This window comes from Dermochelys coriacea, chromosome 2 (genome assembly GCF_009764565.3).
Source record: "Dermochelys coriacea isolate rDerCor1 chromosome 2, rDerCor1.pri.v4, whole genome shotgun sequence".
Lineage (NCBI taxonomy): Eukaryota > Metazoa > Chordata > Testudines > Dermochelyidae > Dermochelys > Dermochelys coriacea.
In genome coordinates this window covers 46,574,918-46,593,600 of record NC_050069.1, presented here as the reverse complement: position 1 = coordinate 46,593,600, position 18,683 = coordinate 46,574,918, and the positions used below count along the sequence as shown (strand labels likewise).

The 18,683-nt window shown below is 41.5% G+C and overlaps 1 protein-coding gene across 4 annotated transcripts in view; it reads right to left on the bottom strand.

Annotated features, from left to right (window-relative positions):
• PIP4P2 (phosphatidylinositol-4,5-bisphosphate 4-phosphatase 2) overlaps positions 1–18,683 on the bottom strand; it is a 60,912-nt gene that overhangs the window by 14,804 nt on the left and 27,425 nt on the right. For all 4 annotated transcript variants that reach the window (XM_038393351.2, XM_038393350.2, XM_038393349.2 and 1 more), the window contains exon 5: positions 13,935–13,987. In XM_038393351.2, the coding sequence (XP_038249279.1) occupies positions 13,935–13,987 (53 nt within the window). The remainder of the gene's footprint in view (positions 1–13,934; positions 13,988–18,683) is intronic.

Genomic DNA, 18,683 nt, shown 5'->3' with positions numbered 1-18,683 from the left:
GTGATGCATCTGAAAATTAAATTAACTGTACAAATCATTGTCAACAAGCAAAGCAAACAAATCCTTGGGCTATTAGTCGTCATCTGGATTGAAAACTCTGGGGACAGGAACCTTATCTTCAGACCTGCCAAACTAAACAAGTTTGACTAAAACCCTACTTCAGCAATCCACCTTTAATACACAATATTACAGGCTGGGGAAGAAGCTAGGCAAGATTAGATTAAGCAGCCTGTTGCTAAAGAGCTGTCTAACTCACTCAGCTCTCTGCCCCTGGATGCCTTGGTTAGTTTTATTTTGGGAGATGGCAGTAGTAATAGGGATGGGAGAACTAATGCCAAAAGTAAACCTTGCCTAAAATGGAATCTTTTGTCTGAATATTTTAAAATATTATTCTGTTCCCACAACATCCCATATTTAATGCTATTCACCACCACCACACTCTCCCCCCATAAACACACACACTCTTTTGAAATTATTCTGGTTATAGACTCAACAGATCTCACAGTTCCTCTGCTGGCCTGGCTGTTCTATTCCAGTATGGCAAGCCCTGAGGTGAGAGGCACACAACAATCAAGCAAAACCGTCAGCCACCATACACAAGCAAGACAGTGCTACAGTTTTATTTAAGGTAGAAAACCTCTTTGCATCAGTGCAGGATGAAGACCTTAAAAGTTTGGATAGCACCCAAAATTTCTGGTATATTATCCAAAATAACCTTTGGAGTCTGCTATTATTACCTATGAGTAACTTAGAGACCATACACATGACCCTAAAAGGTATCAGCTTGGGGCTGCTAAAATTTGAAATTTTACTTCTGAGATTCCCTTAGCCCAGACACAGACCAATTCTGATTAGTAACAAGAAGAGTCATTTGTTCAAACTTTACACACTTTATATTTAGTTTAAAGTGATTTATAGTTAGCACAATGGCAGCTAGGCATCTGGACAAAAAATTAAAAGGTTATCCAGTGTCATGCAGTAGCATTTTATTGCTCCCATCTTAGCAGCCATGTTTTAAGCAATAAGGGTGAACTTGAACCAACCAAATAAAACCCCCAAACTAAACCCAAGTACAGAACCCCTCTATCCATCCTCACTCAATCCTGGAAACAGCCAACAATACTTTCTGGTTAAAAATCAGGAACTGCCGAGAGATCTACTAACGTCAATATACAGCTATTACCCTTGTCCATTACCAGAGGGACATGAAACACCAGTAATAATACTGGTCCTGGAATGTACCTCAGCCTGAAACAAGACCAGTAGGGATCACTGTAATATGTGGACTACAAGAATAAACTGTAGCTGACACTACCACTTTCCTGATGATGTTTTCTTATTAAAAAGAGATGCTGGAGAGAGGATGGTAAATGGGCAGCTGTTAATGGACAAAATCTATAGTAAAGAACAAAATTATCAGACACACAAATGAACACGATTTGTTGGAGAAAAGTCAAAACAGCTTTTGTAAAGGGAAATCATGCCTCACCAATCTATCAGAATTCTCTGAGGGGGGTCAAACAAACATTTGTACAAGGTTGATCCAATGGATTTGGACTTTCAGAAAGCCTTTGACCAGGAAAGGCTCCTTCACCAAAGGCTCTTAAGCAAACTAAGCAGTCATGGAATACGAGGGAAGGTCTTCTCAAGGAAAGACCTGTGCTGTTCAACATATTCATAAATAATATGGAAAAGGGGGTAAACAGTGAGATGGCAAAGTTTGCAAATGATACAAAATAACAAGATAGTTAAATCCAAAGCAGACTGTGGAGAGTTACAAAGGGATCTCACAAAACTGGGTGACTGGGCAACAAAATGGCAAATGAAATTAAATGCTGATAAATGAAAAGTTATGTATACTGGAAAACCTAATCCCAACTATGCATACAAAATGATGGGCTCTAAATTAGCTTTTACCACTCAAGAGAGATCTTGGAGTCATTATGGATCATTCTCTGAAAACATCCACTCAAATGTACAGCTGCAGTCAAAAAAGCTAACTGAATGTTAGGAACCATTAGGAAAGGGATAGATAATAAAATAAAAAATATCATGATGCCAACTATATAAATACATGTTATGCTCATACCTTAAATACTACATGCAGTTCCGGTTGCCCCATTTCAAAAAATATATTAGAAATGGAAAAGGTACAGAGAAGGGCAACAAAAATAAGTAGGAGTATGAAACAGCTTCCATATGAGGAGAGATTAAAAACCTGGGACTTTTCAACTTGGAAAAGACACAACTAAGGGGGGGGGGGGAAGAATATGATAGAGGTCTATAAAATCATGACTGTGTGGAGAAAGTAAATAAAAAGTGTTATTTACTCCTTCTCATAACACAAGAACTAGCGGTCACCAAATGAAATGAATAGGCAGCAGATTTAAAACAAACAAAAGGAAGTATTTCTTCACACAGTGCAGTCAACCTGTGGAACTCTTTGCCAGAGGATATTGTGAAGGCCAAGACTATAACAGGGTGCAAAAAAGAATTAGATATAGTCATAGAGGAAAGGTCCATCAAAGACTATTAGCCAGGATGGCCAGGGGTGCAACCCCATGCTCTGGGTGTCCCTAAACCTCTGATTGCCAGACGCCAGCACTGGACAACAGGGGATGGATCACTTGATGATTGTCCTGTTCTGTTCATTCCCTTTGTAGCATCTGGCATTGGTCACTGTCAAAAGATAGGATTCTGAGCTAGATGGACCATTGGTCTGATCCAGTGTAGCCATTCTTATGTTATAAAAAAGGTTTCTTGCACAACAGACTTAGCCAGTACTTGTATAAATGAGCTGGATATCTGTCCTCCTCAAAAGGAAGCAACATTAATAATGGGACTCAAATCTCCCCTTTGTCCTCAGGCAGATATGAAGGACCAGAATCAATCTCAAAAGGTAACATTTCCCCAAAAACATCTACACTCAGTAAGCCAAACTGGGAGAATAAACCAGCAAATACCACATCTTTGCAAATCTATTCCTACACTTCTCATGAACCAGCCAGCTCAGCTGAATCTAATCAATCTTATCTTTGAAAAAGATTGACCATTCCCTTGTGTGGAAACACACAGTTTAACTAAATTCTGACAGGAGAAACCATCAATAACTTGATACACTCCTGAGAGTTGGGATTTCACAGATGCTATGGCTAAGGAGGAAACAAAAAGTCTCTTCACCTTGATCACCCCAGAAACAGCTAAGAGTTGTCTGTGATGCAACTGATCAGACTTCAGTTAAACCTTCCACCACTGTTACTGGACATTGTGTATCACGGTGACTTCTGAGAATGATGGAAGAGGGAGCAGTATTTCAGATGTCCTGGTGTTACTGATTGTAAAAAACAAACACCACCCCACATCCCTGCCCCTTATAAATTTATACTAGGCCACAAAGATATCCCAGTGATTGTGAAGCAATATCCCCAAAACATTCTGGTATTTTATTGGTTCTCTCAGTCTCTAAGCACAGAATTCCAGATTCAACACTCCATACCAGATCTGTGGAAAAACCTGAGTGTCTCTGGATTAAGTTTAGAAGTGTGTGCAACAAGAGTGATGTCATGGTGGGAGTCTGCTATAGACCACCGGACCAGGGGGATGAGGTGGATGAGGCTTTCTTCCGGCAACTCACGGAAGCTACTAGATCGCATGCCCTGATTCTCATGGGTGACTTTAATTTTCCTGATATCTGCTGGGAGAGCAATACAGCGGTGCATAGACAATCCAGGAAGTTTTTGGAAAGCGTAGGGGACAATTTCCTGGTGCAAGTGCTAGGGGAGCCAACTAGGGGGAGCGCTTTTCTTGACCTGCTGCTCACAAACCGGGTAGAATTAGTGGGGGAAGCAAAAGTGGATGGGAATCTGGGAGGCAGTGACCATGAGTTGGTTGAGTTCAGGATCCTGACGCAGGGAAGAAAGGTAAGCAGCAGGATACGGACCCTGGACTTCAGGAAAGCAGACTTTGACTCCCTCAGGGAACAGATGGCCAGGATCCCCTGGGGGACTAACATGAAAGGGAAGGGAGTCCAGGAGAGCTGGCTGTATTTCAAGGAATCCCTGTTGAGGTTACAGGGACAAACCATCCCGATGAGTCGAAAGAATAGTAAATATGGCAGGCGACCAGCTTGGCTTAATGGTGAAATCCTAGCGGATCTTAAACATAAAAAAGAAGCTTACAAGAAGTGGAAGGTTGGACATATGACCAGGGAAGAGTATAAAAATATTGCTCGGGCATGTAGGAAAGATATCAGGAGGGCCAAATCGCACCTGGAGCTGCAGCTAGCAAGAGATGTCAAGAGTAACAAGAAGGGTTTCTTCAGGTATGTTGGCAACAAGAAGAAAGCCAAGGAAAGTGTGGGCCCCTTACTGAATGAGGGAGGCAAGCTAGTGACAGAGGATGTGGAAAAAGCTAATGTACTCAATGCTTTTTTTGCCTCTGTTTTCACTAACAAGGTCAGCTCCCAGACTGCTGTGCTGGGCAACACAAAATGGGGAAGAGATGGCCAGCCCTCTGTAGAGATAGAGGTGGTTAGGGACTATTTAGAAAAGCTGGACGTGCACAAGTCCATGGGGCCGGACGAATTGCATCCGAGAGTGCTGAGGGAATTGGCGGCTGTGATTGCAGAGCCCTTGGCCATTATCTTTGAAAACTCGTGGCGAACGGGGGAAGTCCCGGATGACTGGAAAAAGGCTAATGTAGTGCCCATCTTTAAAAAAGGGAAGAAGGAGGATCCTGGGAACTACAGGCCGGTCAGCCTCACCTCAGTCCCTGGAAAAATCATGGAGCAGGTCCTCAAAGAATCAATCCTGAAGCACTTAGAGGAGAGGAAAGTGATCAGGAACAGTCAGCATGGATTCACCAAGGGAAGGTCATGCCTGACTAATCTAATCGCCTTTTATGATGAGATTACTGGTTCTGTGGATGAAGGGAAAGCAGTGGATGTATTGTTTCTTGACTTTAGCAAAGCTTTTGACACGGTCTCCCACAGCATTCTTGTCAGCAAGTTAAGGAAGTATGGGCTGGATGAATGCACTATAAGGTGGGTAGAAAGCTGGCTAGATTGTCGGGCTCAACGGGTAGTGATCAATGGCTCCATGTCTAGTTGGCAGCCGGTGTCAAGTGGAGTGCCCCAGGGGTCGGTCCTGGGGCCCGTTTTGTTCAATATCTTCATAAATGATCTGGAGGATGGTGTGGATTGCACTCTCAGCAAATTTGCGGATGATACTAAACTGGGAGGAGTGGTAGATACGCTGGAGGGGAGGGATAGGATACAGAAGGACCTAGACAAATTGGAAGATTGGGCCAAAAGAAATCTAATGAGGTTCAATAAGGATAAGTGCAGGGTCCTGCACTTAGGATGGAAGAATCCAATGCACCGCTACAGACTAGGGACCGAATGGCTCGGCAGCAGTTCTGCGGAAAAGGACCTAGGGGTGACAGTGGACGAGAAGCTGGATATGAGTCAGCAGTGTGCCCTTGTTGCCAAGAAGGCCAATGGCATTTTGGGATGTATAAGTAGGGGCATAGTGAGCAGATCGAGGGACGTGATCGTTCCCCTCTATTCGACACTGGTGAGGCCTCATCTGGAGTACTGTGTCCAGTTTTGGGCCCCACACTACAAGAAGGATGTGGATAAATTGGAAAGAGTACAGCGAAGGGCAACAAAAATGATTAGGGGTCTAGAGCACATGACTTATGAGGAGAGGCTGAGGGAGCTGGGATTGTTTAGTCTGCAGAAGAGAAGAATGAGGGGGGATTTGATAGCTGCTTTCAACTACCTGAAAGGGGGTTTCAAAGAGGATGGCTCTAGACTGTTCTCAATGGTAGCAGATGACAGAACGAGGAGTAATGGTCTCAAGTTGCAATGGGGGAGGTTTAGATTGGATATTAGGAAAAACTTTTTCACTAAGAGGGTGGTGAAACACTGGAATGCGTTACCTAGGGAGGTGGTAGAATCTCCTTCCTTAGAGGTTTTTAAGGTCAGGCTTGACAAAGCCCTGGCTAGGATGATTTAACTGGGACTTGGTCCTGCTTTGAGCAGGGGGTTGGACTAGATGACCTTCTGGGGTCCCTTCCAACCCTGATATTCTATGATTCTATGATTCTATGATCTACTACCCTCACAGAAGCAAGGAAAGGCCCTGATTTCAGCGAGGAGATAATCTGTGACAACAGGTTATTTCTTAACATCCTATAGTTTCAGTCCCATCATGCAGGTCAAAAACATGAGTATGCCTACTGATAAGAACTGAGACAGAGACTATCTGGCACTTCCCACAGTTGTCATGGAGGCCACACACTCCAAAGAAAACACTTGGACATGCTTTAGTACAGGAGGACCTCAGCACCCTTCCATGATATGTAACACTGACCACACTAAGCAGTTTGGTTTCGGTAAATCAGTGCAAAGCACACACACAATTCTTCTGCCAACCATTTTTGTGCCTGCACATTGTGGTACCTATCTCACAATTGCAACTACAGCTCCCTAAAAAAGATGCAGAGCATGGCTGACAACATATACCTCATATTATAGGCATACAATGTATGTACATAGATATATATTGCTGGTGTTGCGGTATGGGAGAGAGAGACATGGCATCCTTTCGGCAGCTAGCAGCCATGGGAGAGCCAAGAGGGAGCAATGCCTGTATCCTTCTGCCACATTCCAGCTTGGTTCCACACAAGTCTTACTACGCTGCACACTAAAGCTGAACTAAAAGTTAATGTTGGGAGATAAAAGTTCACCAGGTAGATATCTAATAGAGTATCTTTGTCAACACTGAAAGCTATAAATAGGAACATCCAGTAAGAAAAATAGGGGCACATTTTTTAATTCCTTCAAAAGACAGCAAATACAGAAAACAACTTGGAGGGCCAGCGAAGGAGAATTGTAAATATTTTACTAAAATATATCGACTGTCCCTCCTAACTAGGGATGATTTGCATATATGATACCACTCTCAATTAAGCACCTCCTAAACCCGGTAGTGCTTCCTGCTAAAGGAACAAGAGTAAAACTTTAGAATTGATTTTCTCATATTTCAAGTGACTCAAGGCTGAAGCTGAAAAATGAGGCTTCCTTTGGGAATTTATATAGGTATAGCAATATCCAAAAGAAATGTACAACAAGACAAAGAAAAGCTAAACAGTTAATAGACTTTCACAGGACAAACCAGCAACTTCCCGGCTGAAGTTAATTAAAACCCCAGCAAGGCCTCACATGTGTAACATGTGACTAGAATTCTTTAAACAGTCTTCTTGGGAATCTTTCAAATGGATTGGTTTAAGCTGCTTTACTGCACTTGTATTTATCTACAAGAAATTTCCAAATGTTCTGAGTACAAGAAAAAGCTTCCTCCAGCTAATACACTGCCTTGTGATACAAGCAATTTTAGCCTTATCTCAAGGTGCCAGGGGCTGAAGTTACACATCTGACCACTAGCAAACCATCAGTTAATGGTTCTTTCACAGTCAAACAGAACTGCTCGACACACTAGCTGTTCTTGAAAGAATGTTTCATCTGGAAGCCCCACCTAAAGAATTTTTGAAAAAATAAAATTGTGCTAAAAACAAAAGTAAAAGACAAGGTTAACACTATACCTCAAGGAAAAATCTAGAGTTGGTTTGATTAAAACAAACGAAAAACAAAGACATGGCCTACGGTCAAAAACAAAATCTGTGGGACAGCAGGAAATTGAACCTGGGTCTCCCAAGTCTCAGGTTAGTACCTTAAATGCTAGGCCAGTGATCATCAACCAGTCGATCGCGATCAACCGGTCGATCCTAGAGACTTTCCCAGTCAGTCAATCACAATCTCTGGTGATGTAGCAGGGCTGCTGCTAAGGCAGGTTCCCAGCCTGCCCCTGCCCCAAGCCATTCCTGGAAGCAGCCAGTGCAGCATCGTGGGGGGGCAGGGGTCTCGGAGTGCTGCCCCTCGCTGCAAGCACCGCCCCTGCAGCTCCCATTGGCCAGGAATAGGGAACTATGACCAATGGGAGCTGTACGGGTGGTGCCTGCAACGAGGGGCAGTGGGCGGAGCAACATGCCACCCACTGACCGACCCCTCAGGGACTGCAGAGGTGCTTTGGCCCCTTCCAGGAGTGGCATGGGGTTGGGGCAGGCAAGCATACTGCGTTAGCCTCACTGCGCCACCAACCAGGAGATGCCAGAGATAAGTGCCGCCCAGCAGGAGGCCGCACAGCAATCCCCAGCCCTGAGCCACCTCTTGGAGCCAGTTCCCCACATCCCCTCCTGCACCCCAAACCTCTGCCCCAGCCCTGACCCCCTCCCAGAGCCAGCACCCCATATCCCCTCCTGCACCCCAACCCCCGCCCCAGCCCTGACCCCCCCCCCCAAGCAGCACTCCATACCCCCTCCTGCACCCTAATGCTCTGCTCCAGCCTGGAGCCCCCTACTGCACCCAAACTCCCTCCCAGAGCTTTCACCCTTCACCCCCTCCTGTACCCCAACACCTGCCCCAGGCTCAGCCCGGAGCCCCCTCCCACACTGCGAACCCCTCGGCTCCAGCCCAGAGCCCGTACCCCGCCTCCTGAATCCCAACCCCATGCCCCAGCCTGGCTAAAGCGATTGAGGATGGGGGAGAGCGAAGGGGTAGGGCAGATTCTGGGTTGCTCTTAATAATGCAAAAAGCGATCTTGGGCATAAAAAGGTTGGAGACCACTGTGCTAGATCACGCTTTTTCTGACTGTGAAAGTAGTAATAATATGCCGGTTTCTTTCAGATGAAAAAGAGACACTTCTGCACTTTATTTAAAACAAACAAAACAAAAACACCCTATATAAATGTGAAAAACTAGACAATGTAATGTTAAACTTACAAAATCAAGTACTCAGGAGTCAGGAAACCCCTAAAAAGAGAGTTAATTTTTTTTCTTACATTAGCTTGACCGCATTGTAGATCCTATACATTTCAAGATACCCATTAACGACTATAATTAGGTGAAAGTTGTTGTTAACAAAATGGCAGGAATAGAAGATACTACGTACTCACATTCTACATTCACACTGTGGCAGAAATCCTCACTTTTAATGTTTCCTGACTTCAGTGTTTGATTTTGCAAACTTGACACTGAAACAACCCTAAGTCTTCTGCCTTTACTTTCCATAGCTGTGGGGGTTTGTTTTTTTTTCTCCCTGCCCAATAAAATAAGAAGCAGGGAGAAGAGATAAAGCTATAACCTTATGCAACTTTTAGGGGAGAAAATACAGAACATCTTTTTACCCAACTGAAACCGAAGGGTGACCAACACTCATTTTTACAGTGGAATTTGAGGCTTAGAGAAGTTAAGTGACTCGTCTAAGGTCACACACAAATCTATACCAACAATAGGAATAAAAATAAAGGTTATTTTGACTCCCAGTATATGGTCCTAGCAACTCAGTTACAATACCTCAATAAATGGAAGAATTTTTTTCCTACAGATCTTACACTTTTTAAAAAACATTAAATATAGAAAAATTAGATGAAAATACTGTCCTATCCCAAATTACAGAACCATGTGAACAGTAATAACTTCATAACACTATTTGAAAAGTTATTTGAAAACACTTTGTCCCTCATAGTTTAGGCTCTATTTGCACTGGAAGCACAACAATTTTGGAAGAAATCAGTTCCATCACAGTTGTTCCATAACCAGTCACAACACAGTTCCATACTGTTGTTTTCCTATAAATAACTAACTTTATGTCCAAAAGTTATCTAGAAGAGAAGATGGAAATATCAGGGATGTGTTAAGAACGAATCCAGACCATCTGCTATGGGAGGCATGCCATTGGGTGGCTGGAGAACATGCAAAAGGGATGATTGAGAGATTACCTCCATTGAACGTTATTTAGACAGGGAAAACTTATGGGATTTAACAAAAGAGGTCATGCAAAGAGCAGCCCAGGATAGGCAGAGATGGTGGAGTCTTGTCTGTGTTCTGATGTCTGATGGTGCAGGAAGGCTTGAGATTCAGTATAGACAAAACCTTAGCTATGGTTCCATTTTTAATCTGTTCTTCATCTTCAGAATAGCAGGAGTGTCAAAACTATGTTCCCTATTTTTGCTGGAGTTCTCTATGGAGGTCCAGAAGAAACAAATTCTCCATCCTTAAATGAAGGGGCAAAAGTGTTGAGTATTTAATCAAAGACGACTTCTTCAGGTGTATGACAAACGAGTTTTAAGAGGGGAGAAAACCCACCACAAAAGAGTTTTAAGTAATTTGAATAAAAAACCTTCTCCCCTCTAATCATGTTTCTTCCTTGGTAACTGTGGGCTCATAATCCTATCATTTCTCAAGTTGTCCAGAGAGTCTTCCAGGAAGAAGAGGGTAGACAAGTACTGAATTTATAAAGTAAAAAAAAAAAAAAAAAAACACCAAGGAGAGGAAACTTAATTTCCTCACACACATTTCTTCCCCAGAGTGGAGCAAAAAAAAAAAACAAACAAAAACCCCCCCCCAACTTTCAGACCTTTAAAAATATACACTGCATAGAAACAAAAAGAAAAAGGCAAAACTCATTTACACTTCTTTGCAAGGTCACTTTCAAGGTCCCATGGACATTACAAAACAGAACAGTATTGTAACTGGGTCCTCTCACACAGCTGTATTTGAAGTTCTGATGGAACCATAGATAGTTTGTGAGCAACTGCTTATATTAGCCAGAGCGAGTATAAATTTTAGAGCTTTCATTTCTGCTTCTTCATTAAGGGATTCAACAGATACACAGGCTGTTCATGCCATTTACCAAAGTAGTTTAAATGGAAGTGAACCATTTTGTTCTCTGCATTTATATTTTAATCTTATAAATGGTTTCTGTCACTTTACAAGGAATCATCCTGCAGGCACTCATTGTCATATGAAATGAAATCTCACTCCCCCTTCCTCCAAAACTGACAGTTAAACTTGTGACATCAGAGGAAAAAAAAGCAAGAAACATTTACAGTTATGGGCCCAAAACAGCATATTTTCCCAATATCCAGACATAAAAAGCCAGTACCATCTGTGTTGTAAAGACACCGCGTATGAATCCAATTTAACTGCTTGTTTTGTTTCTTTCAATATATCAAACCTAACTATTTTAATGTTATTACATGCACTCTCAAAAATATAAATCAAAAGTGTTTACATTCTATGGGGTACAATTTTATGTATTAGAATTCATTTTTCTGGGTGCCAACCTGGTCTCCACTGGTGTATGCAAGTCATTTGTACAGTGCATAAAAGAAAACACATTCAAATGTAAGTTTGTGGCTGTTAATTTCACCATCCTTTCTGTGTTCGCCACTGGAAGTTATGTTGTTAACCTAAGTCAGATTTTCATATTTGCTAAAGTGCTCAAATGATTCAGCAGTCAGTCTCAGTTACAAAATAACTCAGCGAGTTAGGAGCCTTAGTCACTTAAATTATACCCTAAAATCCCTGCTTTAGGAACTGATCTTTTCTTGTCTGAATTACAAACACCCCTCTCCCTTCCCCACCCCAAAACCCCCCTTCAAGTGCATGAAGAGGTCCACCAAAAATACAAAGCTACAGCTACGAAGTTTAAGATTGTGTCCCCTCAAGTCCCAAGGCTAGAGGCTTGCACTTGATACAAAGTTATGCCACAATACTCCAGGCCTTCAAAAACTTCTCTGTTATCCATCAAGATAGTTGCAGCTTGCACATTAAAACAGTTTCAGTAAAGGTCCGGGTTTATTATTTATACTGGACCATAGGCGTGCTTGTCCCTTTAAGAACAAATCAAATAAGAAGTCCTTGCTCCAAAGAGATTATACAACAAAAGACAACAACAAAAAGTGGGGAGAGAGGAGGAGCATTATAGCAACAACATCAGGTGGTATACTTGTTATCATCATGCTGTTTCATTTTTAAAAGAAATATTTGATTCCACTGGGCTTTGGGATAGTATCAGGAGAGAGATGACTTGGAGGTCAGCCATAAAATGCTGCATGTCACTTTTAAAATATAACTGCAAACCATGATTAATGTAGTACTTAGTTCGGAAGAGAAAGCCTGTTTGTAGTTACTGCCAATACACTAGAGCAGGGACAGCAAATGGAGGACAATTAATGCAGACTCCAATGTTCATTGGCCTAGATCAGGGGTTCTCAAACTTCATTGTGCTATGACCCCCATTCTGACAACAAAAATTACTACCTGGCCGCAGGAGGGGGGACTGAAGCCTGAGCCCGCCCGAGCCCCACTGTCCTGGGTAGGGGGGCCAAAGATGAATCCCTAGCCCCACTGCCCCAGGTGGGGAGCAGGGGTCAAAGCCAAAGCTCAAGGGCTTCAGCCCCAGGCAGGAGACCTGTAACCCTGAGCCCCTCCATCAAGGGTTGAAATCCTCACGCTTCAGCCATAGGCAGTGGGGCTTGGGTCCCAGGCCCCAGCAAATCTAACGCCAGCCTTGGCAACCCCATCAAAATGGGGCTGCGACCCACTCTGGGGTCCCAACCCACAGTTTAAGAACCGCTGGCCTAGACAAATGGGAAAATGCCTGCCACTCATGCTATCAGTCACAAGTGTGCCTCCAAAGTGCTGGCTTTGTCAAAATGACTCCAGTGCAGGGTGCCACGCACTTTTAAAAACCAGGCCACTTGTATAGGTACCTAAATGTTAAAGTCTTGGCCTAAACTCTCCACTGCCCTAGGCATCTTCCTGTTCTTTCATATAATATATACCCAATGCTGGTGGTATTTCCCCTTATCAATGCAACATATACTACTCCCATTACTGGAGGTAATATAAATATAACAAGGGGAGACAGGATCCTCTGAATAGCATTAGCATGGGAAACAAGTCAGCTAAAGTAATATTTTCACCTCTAATTTCATGCCCTTTATTTGCAATCATCCTGCTTCAAACATACATTCTGGGCAACATTGGGCGCCATCATTTTTAGTGAGGAGTCCGGTGGCACCTTATATGCCTTATTAGGGCATAAGCTTTCTTGGGTAAAAAACCCACTTCTTCAGATGCATGGAGTGAAAATTTCAGATGCAGGCATAAATATACTGACACAGTATATTTCTTGTGTCAGTATATTTATGCCTGCATCTCTAATTTTCACTCCATGCATCTGAAGAAGTGGGTTTTTTACCCAAGAAAGCTTATGCCCAAATAAATATGTTACTCTATAAGGTGCCATCGGACTCCTCACTGTTTTTGTGGATACAGACTAACAGGGCTACCCCTCTGATACCTGACATTTTTAGTGCCATTTGAAGATAATTACTACCATGCCCAACCAATTGCTGCATAAGTTAAACTTACTTTCTAAACATATATTTTAAATACGTGGTTTGCTTCCTTAACGTTCCTTCTTAAAAGTTCAGCCTTGATGCAACTTCTCACTCCTTACCAAATAGTAGACAAGTTAGAAATTATTCCATAAACATTAAATGTTAAGCAAGCTATTGCAATAAGATACTTAATATGAATTAAGCTTTGCATGTGGGAACAGAGAAAAAAATACTTTCCAAAATAAATAAATATTTTTCCTTTCTTCTCCTATTGCTCTCAAGCTGAAGGCAAGGTGGCTTGTACATTTATGCAACATCCTGATTAACTGCATGAAATGGTAAGCTTCAAAGACATTAAATATAAAAATGTAAGCTGCTGTTAGTTGTAGTAATTCATCTTTTTCTATTGTTAGCCGTCTGAGGAAGAAATAGACAATGAATCAAATTAAAGCAGTTAATAATCTAATCTGCATATGTTAAACAGTTACTAACTTGTAGGGAATATGGAGGGGAGGGTTCACTGGCGAACATCATGCTCTTTAGTCTTGGTATTCTCCGGTATAGAAAACAAAATATCTGCATGTCAGCCTGTTCTACATCAATAATATTTGACATAAAGTTTAACTACTTTAAATTTGTTTCTAATGTCTCTCCAACAAACTTAGCATTTTTAGGAAACTTACATTTTTTTGCAGTGTGGGCATTTTGCCAAAGTGTTAAACCTCAATTCCATCCACTGTAAAAGAGAAAGGAAACAAAAGTTGAAAAAACCTCTAGCCTGAGAAAGTGTTTATTTTACTTCATGTTAAATGTCACTGGGGATCACTGCAAAAACATTTTGCTTCTCATGCTTTAATCTGACTTGTTTTTTGTTTTATTCCGTACATGGGATGCCCTTTTGCCAGCAACAACGTTGCACTCCTTGGATTGGGATTTCCACGTTAAATAATTTCCCATGACTTGTCTAACTGTTACGAGCTTGTTTGACGTAGCCTGGGTTCCATTTACAACAGCAGAGAATGCAATGTAGTATAATTAATCAGGTCATTTCTCCCAAACCTAAAACTATGAACATCCTCTGAACCAGAACAAGTGTATTTTCTTTGGAACATCCCTCTGTTCAAAATATTATTCATGTAGTTTCGAATGAAGCTTCCTCTCACCCCATTTTTACTTTTAACCTCTTTTCTTGATAATCAGCTTTAACATTTTTTGCATGCAGCGATTCAGTAAACGGAAAGAAACAGAACTGATTCATTTTGAGGAGAAAGAAAATGCACAACACATTGCCCAACAGCGACCATTTAAAAAAAAATCAGGTTTATATTATCAAGAGAAACACAACGCTACATTCAGAATGCTCCATATAGAAAATAAAAGCAAAAGCCCATTTGTGATACAGCCCTTACAAAGGGAACAATATTGACATAGTTACAGATAGTGTAGCAAAAACAAGGTTTCACATATTAGATCTGAACCAGAAATAATTACAATACTATTGTGTCAAAACACAACGGTTACTACTGGAGTGGTTCCAGCAAGTTTATCTTAACCAGCGGAGATAGGAATTGTTTTTCTGTGAACCATGTTAGTGCCATGGACAAGGGGCTGATGTGTTAGCATTGTTCTGTCAGCATCGTTACCAGACAAAAAATCCCTGTTCACATTAGTCAGGGAAAAGTGTAAAATGTTTGCTGGTGTGAAATGGAGGTAGCAAGTAAGAATTCACAGTCCTATACATCTCCTGAACATGCAACCTATTCTCCTACTGCTCCTCTCATATACATAAGGCCCCATATCTACAATGGGAGCAGAACACTTGACAACTATTTCCCAACATGTCTAACATAATTTGTCTGCCCGGCCCCCTCCACCCTGAGAATTCAGACAACTGTCATGCTACAAATTCCCAGTAAGTCTATAGCATAGCTTCTGAAGACTATGGCCTTGATGCTTATCTTCATGTAAAATCAGGAGTAACTCTACTGAAGTGAGTGGCAGTATATTGGTGCAAACCTGCTATAAAAAAAGATCTAACCAAGGCCCTATAATTGTACTGCATCTAAATGCAAGCAACACCACAACAGCATTTAAATGTGTGAAGAATGCTTTCACACATACTTAGAAGGTCTAATGTGGAAAAGGCCTAAATAAATTCCTGATCATCTCACTCAGATGGATTTCTGTTAATAAGCCATGTGAGACCACTAGCACACACATCAATCATTGAAACGTCGGAAGTAAGAGGACCTGGAGTTCCACTTTCTCGAGGAATAAGTGTTCTTACTGTGTCACGGTTATAATTTAAAATCCCTCTGGGGAAATAGGTGAGATTGGTTATCAGAGTTACAATTTTCTAAGGTAACCTGGAATCAGAGAGAATTCTGATAAAAATAAGCGTGCCTTGGTGACAATGCAGTTAAGACTACAAAAAATTCTTCATGGATGTTTTTGTTGAAAGTATACCAGCTTCATTTTATATCTTCAGCATTAATTTAAGATGTTTTTATCCTATCTATAGTCAATATGCTGCTGGCACATCCCGCTTTTGTTTTCATTCAGTCTTTATATTTTGATTGGTACCATTAGTAGGATTTACAAATTTGCTAATTTATTTTTTCTTCTGATACACGTCTGAAATACTTCATTAGCCATGGGAAAAGTAAAGAGTGCAGCTTGTGTGTAAACCAGACTCCTATGTCTTTTCACAAACATGCCTTGGCTCTAAACTTGAATAGCAGCTTTCTCCTTCCACCAAGAGCATTAACTGGAGTGTTTTATTGGTTATTTTACTGAAATGAATTTTGCCAATCTGACATCCAATACCAATACTTTACAGTAGTTTTATGCACAGAGTTCATTTATGAGAAGAAAATCAAAACAAAGTCTTACATTTCAAAGACATGTGCATTCATTCACTAAACTATTCTAAACAGAGGGACCAATTCTCATTTATACCAAGACCCCTTTTTCCTACTCTGGCAGAGTAATTTCCACACACCTCAGGGTTTCTTTATGCTGTCAGAATAATGTGAATGGGCTTCACTGTAGGTGGGAATCAAGCCCACAGCACTAGTAGTACAGTATACTTTTTTGTCACTTGGGATTTAACTTTCCATGTTTAACTCCCAACTTACATACTACTCCACCAATTGACCCTTTAAGTTTGTTTTGTTCGGAAGGGTTCATTTAGAACATTAATTTATAGCTTTCACACTCAGCCAGCAAGTTTTAGAAAAGATCTATCACCATTTGTCCCCTCCAGGATCCGAGTGGAAACTGAGAATATATAAACTCCTCATATATCTACACCACCTTTCATCTACAGATCTTGATTCATTTTAGAAACACTAATTATGTCAAAAGAAAAGGAGTACCGGTGGCACCTTAGAGACTAACAAATTTATTAGAGCATAAGCTTTCGTGAGCTACAGCTCACTTCATCAGATGCATGAAGTGAGCTGTAGCTCACGAAAGCTTATGCTCTAATAAATTTGTTAGTCTCTAAGGTGCCACCGGTACTCCTTTTCTTTTTGCGAATACAGACTAACACGGCTGCTACTCTGAAACCACTAATTATGTCTCAACACTTCTGTGATGTGGGAGAATCTAGGTGCTCAGATACTACATTGCTTGGGGCAAAAGAAGTTTAGATGAATCAACTAAAGCACAGACTAGCAAAGTGACTTTCAGAACTGTCAGTGCTGGAGTTGGGAATAGAAATCAAGAGACCCAACTCCCATATCCCTCCTTAAAATTGCTATCTGACACTCCCAGATACTGGAACCAAATCTCTACTCCATTATTCCAGTTTTACCTGTTTAATTCCACTGACTTCAATGGTGTTATAATGACATAAAACTGGTGTAAAATATTGGAGAATCAGGACCATTAACTCCATTTGCAAAGTTAGGTGCATTTCATTACATAAAGAACATTAATAATAATCTTATAACTAAATATAGCCTAGAAAGCATATAAATATGCCCATTCATTAAGAGATTAGAGCTACTGAACATGAGTATATTAAAACCTTTTAAAAGACAAAAAGATTAACTTAATCTACTCCATTTTAAAGGGGGGGGAAGACAAATAATTTTACTACAGATTAACTAAACACAAATGAAGGAGATTTTTACTGTATGCCTTTTTCCCCAGTCACTGCAGTTCTTAGAATAATTAAGATCCAAGAATACATGTGGCACTATACAAGACAAAAAGGAGGATGGTATTAATGAACTTACTAAGGGTCTGATCCTGCACACATTATACAAGTGAGTGGCTCCATCAAGCTCAATGGAACCACTCATGTGTTTAACCGTTTGCTCTATCACAGGGGTCTCAAACACGCGGCCCGCAGAGTGATTTGCTGCGGCCCACCAAGCTCCCCTCACCCCCCGGAGTTATTTTCTGTGGCCACCAAGCTCACCCCCCCGCTTCCAGCGCTCTGCATCCCTGTTCCTCTGCCTACCTCCAGGCACTTCCCGCCACCAAACAGCTGTTTGGCGGCACTTAGCACTTTCGGGGGAGGGTGCGCGGGGAGCCGCGCACTCAGGAGAGGAGGCGGAGAAGAGGTGGGGCAGGGGCAGGGAAGGAGTGGAGTGGAGGCGGGGCTGGGGCTTTTGTATCTTTGCATGAAAAGGTGTCTGTGATACAGCCCTTGGGCCAATGTACTAGTCCTCATGTGGCCCTCGTGGTGATTTGAGTTTGAGATCAGATCCTAAAAGACAACAGATAAAACAGAAGACCTGGGAAAGCAATGGACAGAGGAAAGGCTATTCTCGGAGTTTTTCCAGCTAGAATCCAAAGTGGAAATGCAGATAGTCTCATAAGGTTTCCAGCTGAATTTTACAGACTGGAAGGCCTGAGTCTTGCCACCCTTAGGACACAATGTGAAACTTGTCCATTCACAGAAGACTTTCTTCAAGAATGACAACCATGAATGGCCAGCACAATCTTCTTCTGGAAACATACCAATGAGAACAATCCCACTTAGAAAGTGGTGAAATTAATGAAGGAATGTAACATATGGTTCTTTTGCAGGAAATAACGTTTTTCTTGACTCTGTATATATTGCCTATAAGCTACAATGATGGTGTAAAGAGGGTGACGAGATTGGCTTTGTGTTAAATTGCTAAAAAAAGTTCTTGATACTTAATTTTTCATTCTCTCCCCCACATTATCTTTTTCATCTTGCATTTAGCCACTTAAGTGTTACAGAACCATCATCCAGTGAATCGGGTTAGAGTTTTACAACAGACTAAAAACAACTTCAGTATCCTAAGCATGTGATGAGAACAAAAAAGACCCACCCATCTGATAGTTCAGTTACTCCATTTCGCTTAGAAATAAAAAGAAGAAAACACCCATTTCTGAATCTCTATTGAGACTGTGGAAAGTGGAAAACTGCAGAAAAATCAGGGTGATGTTTT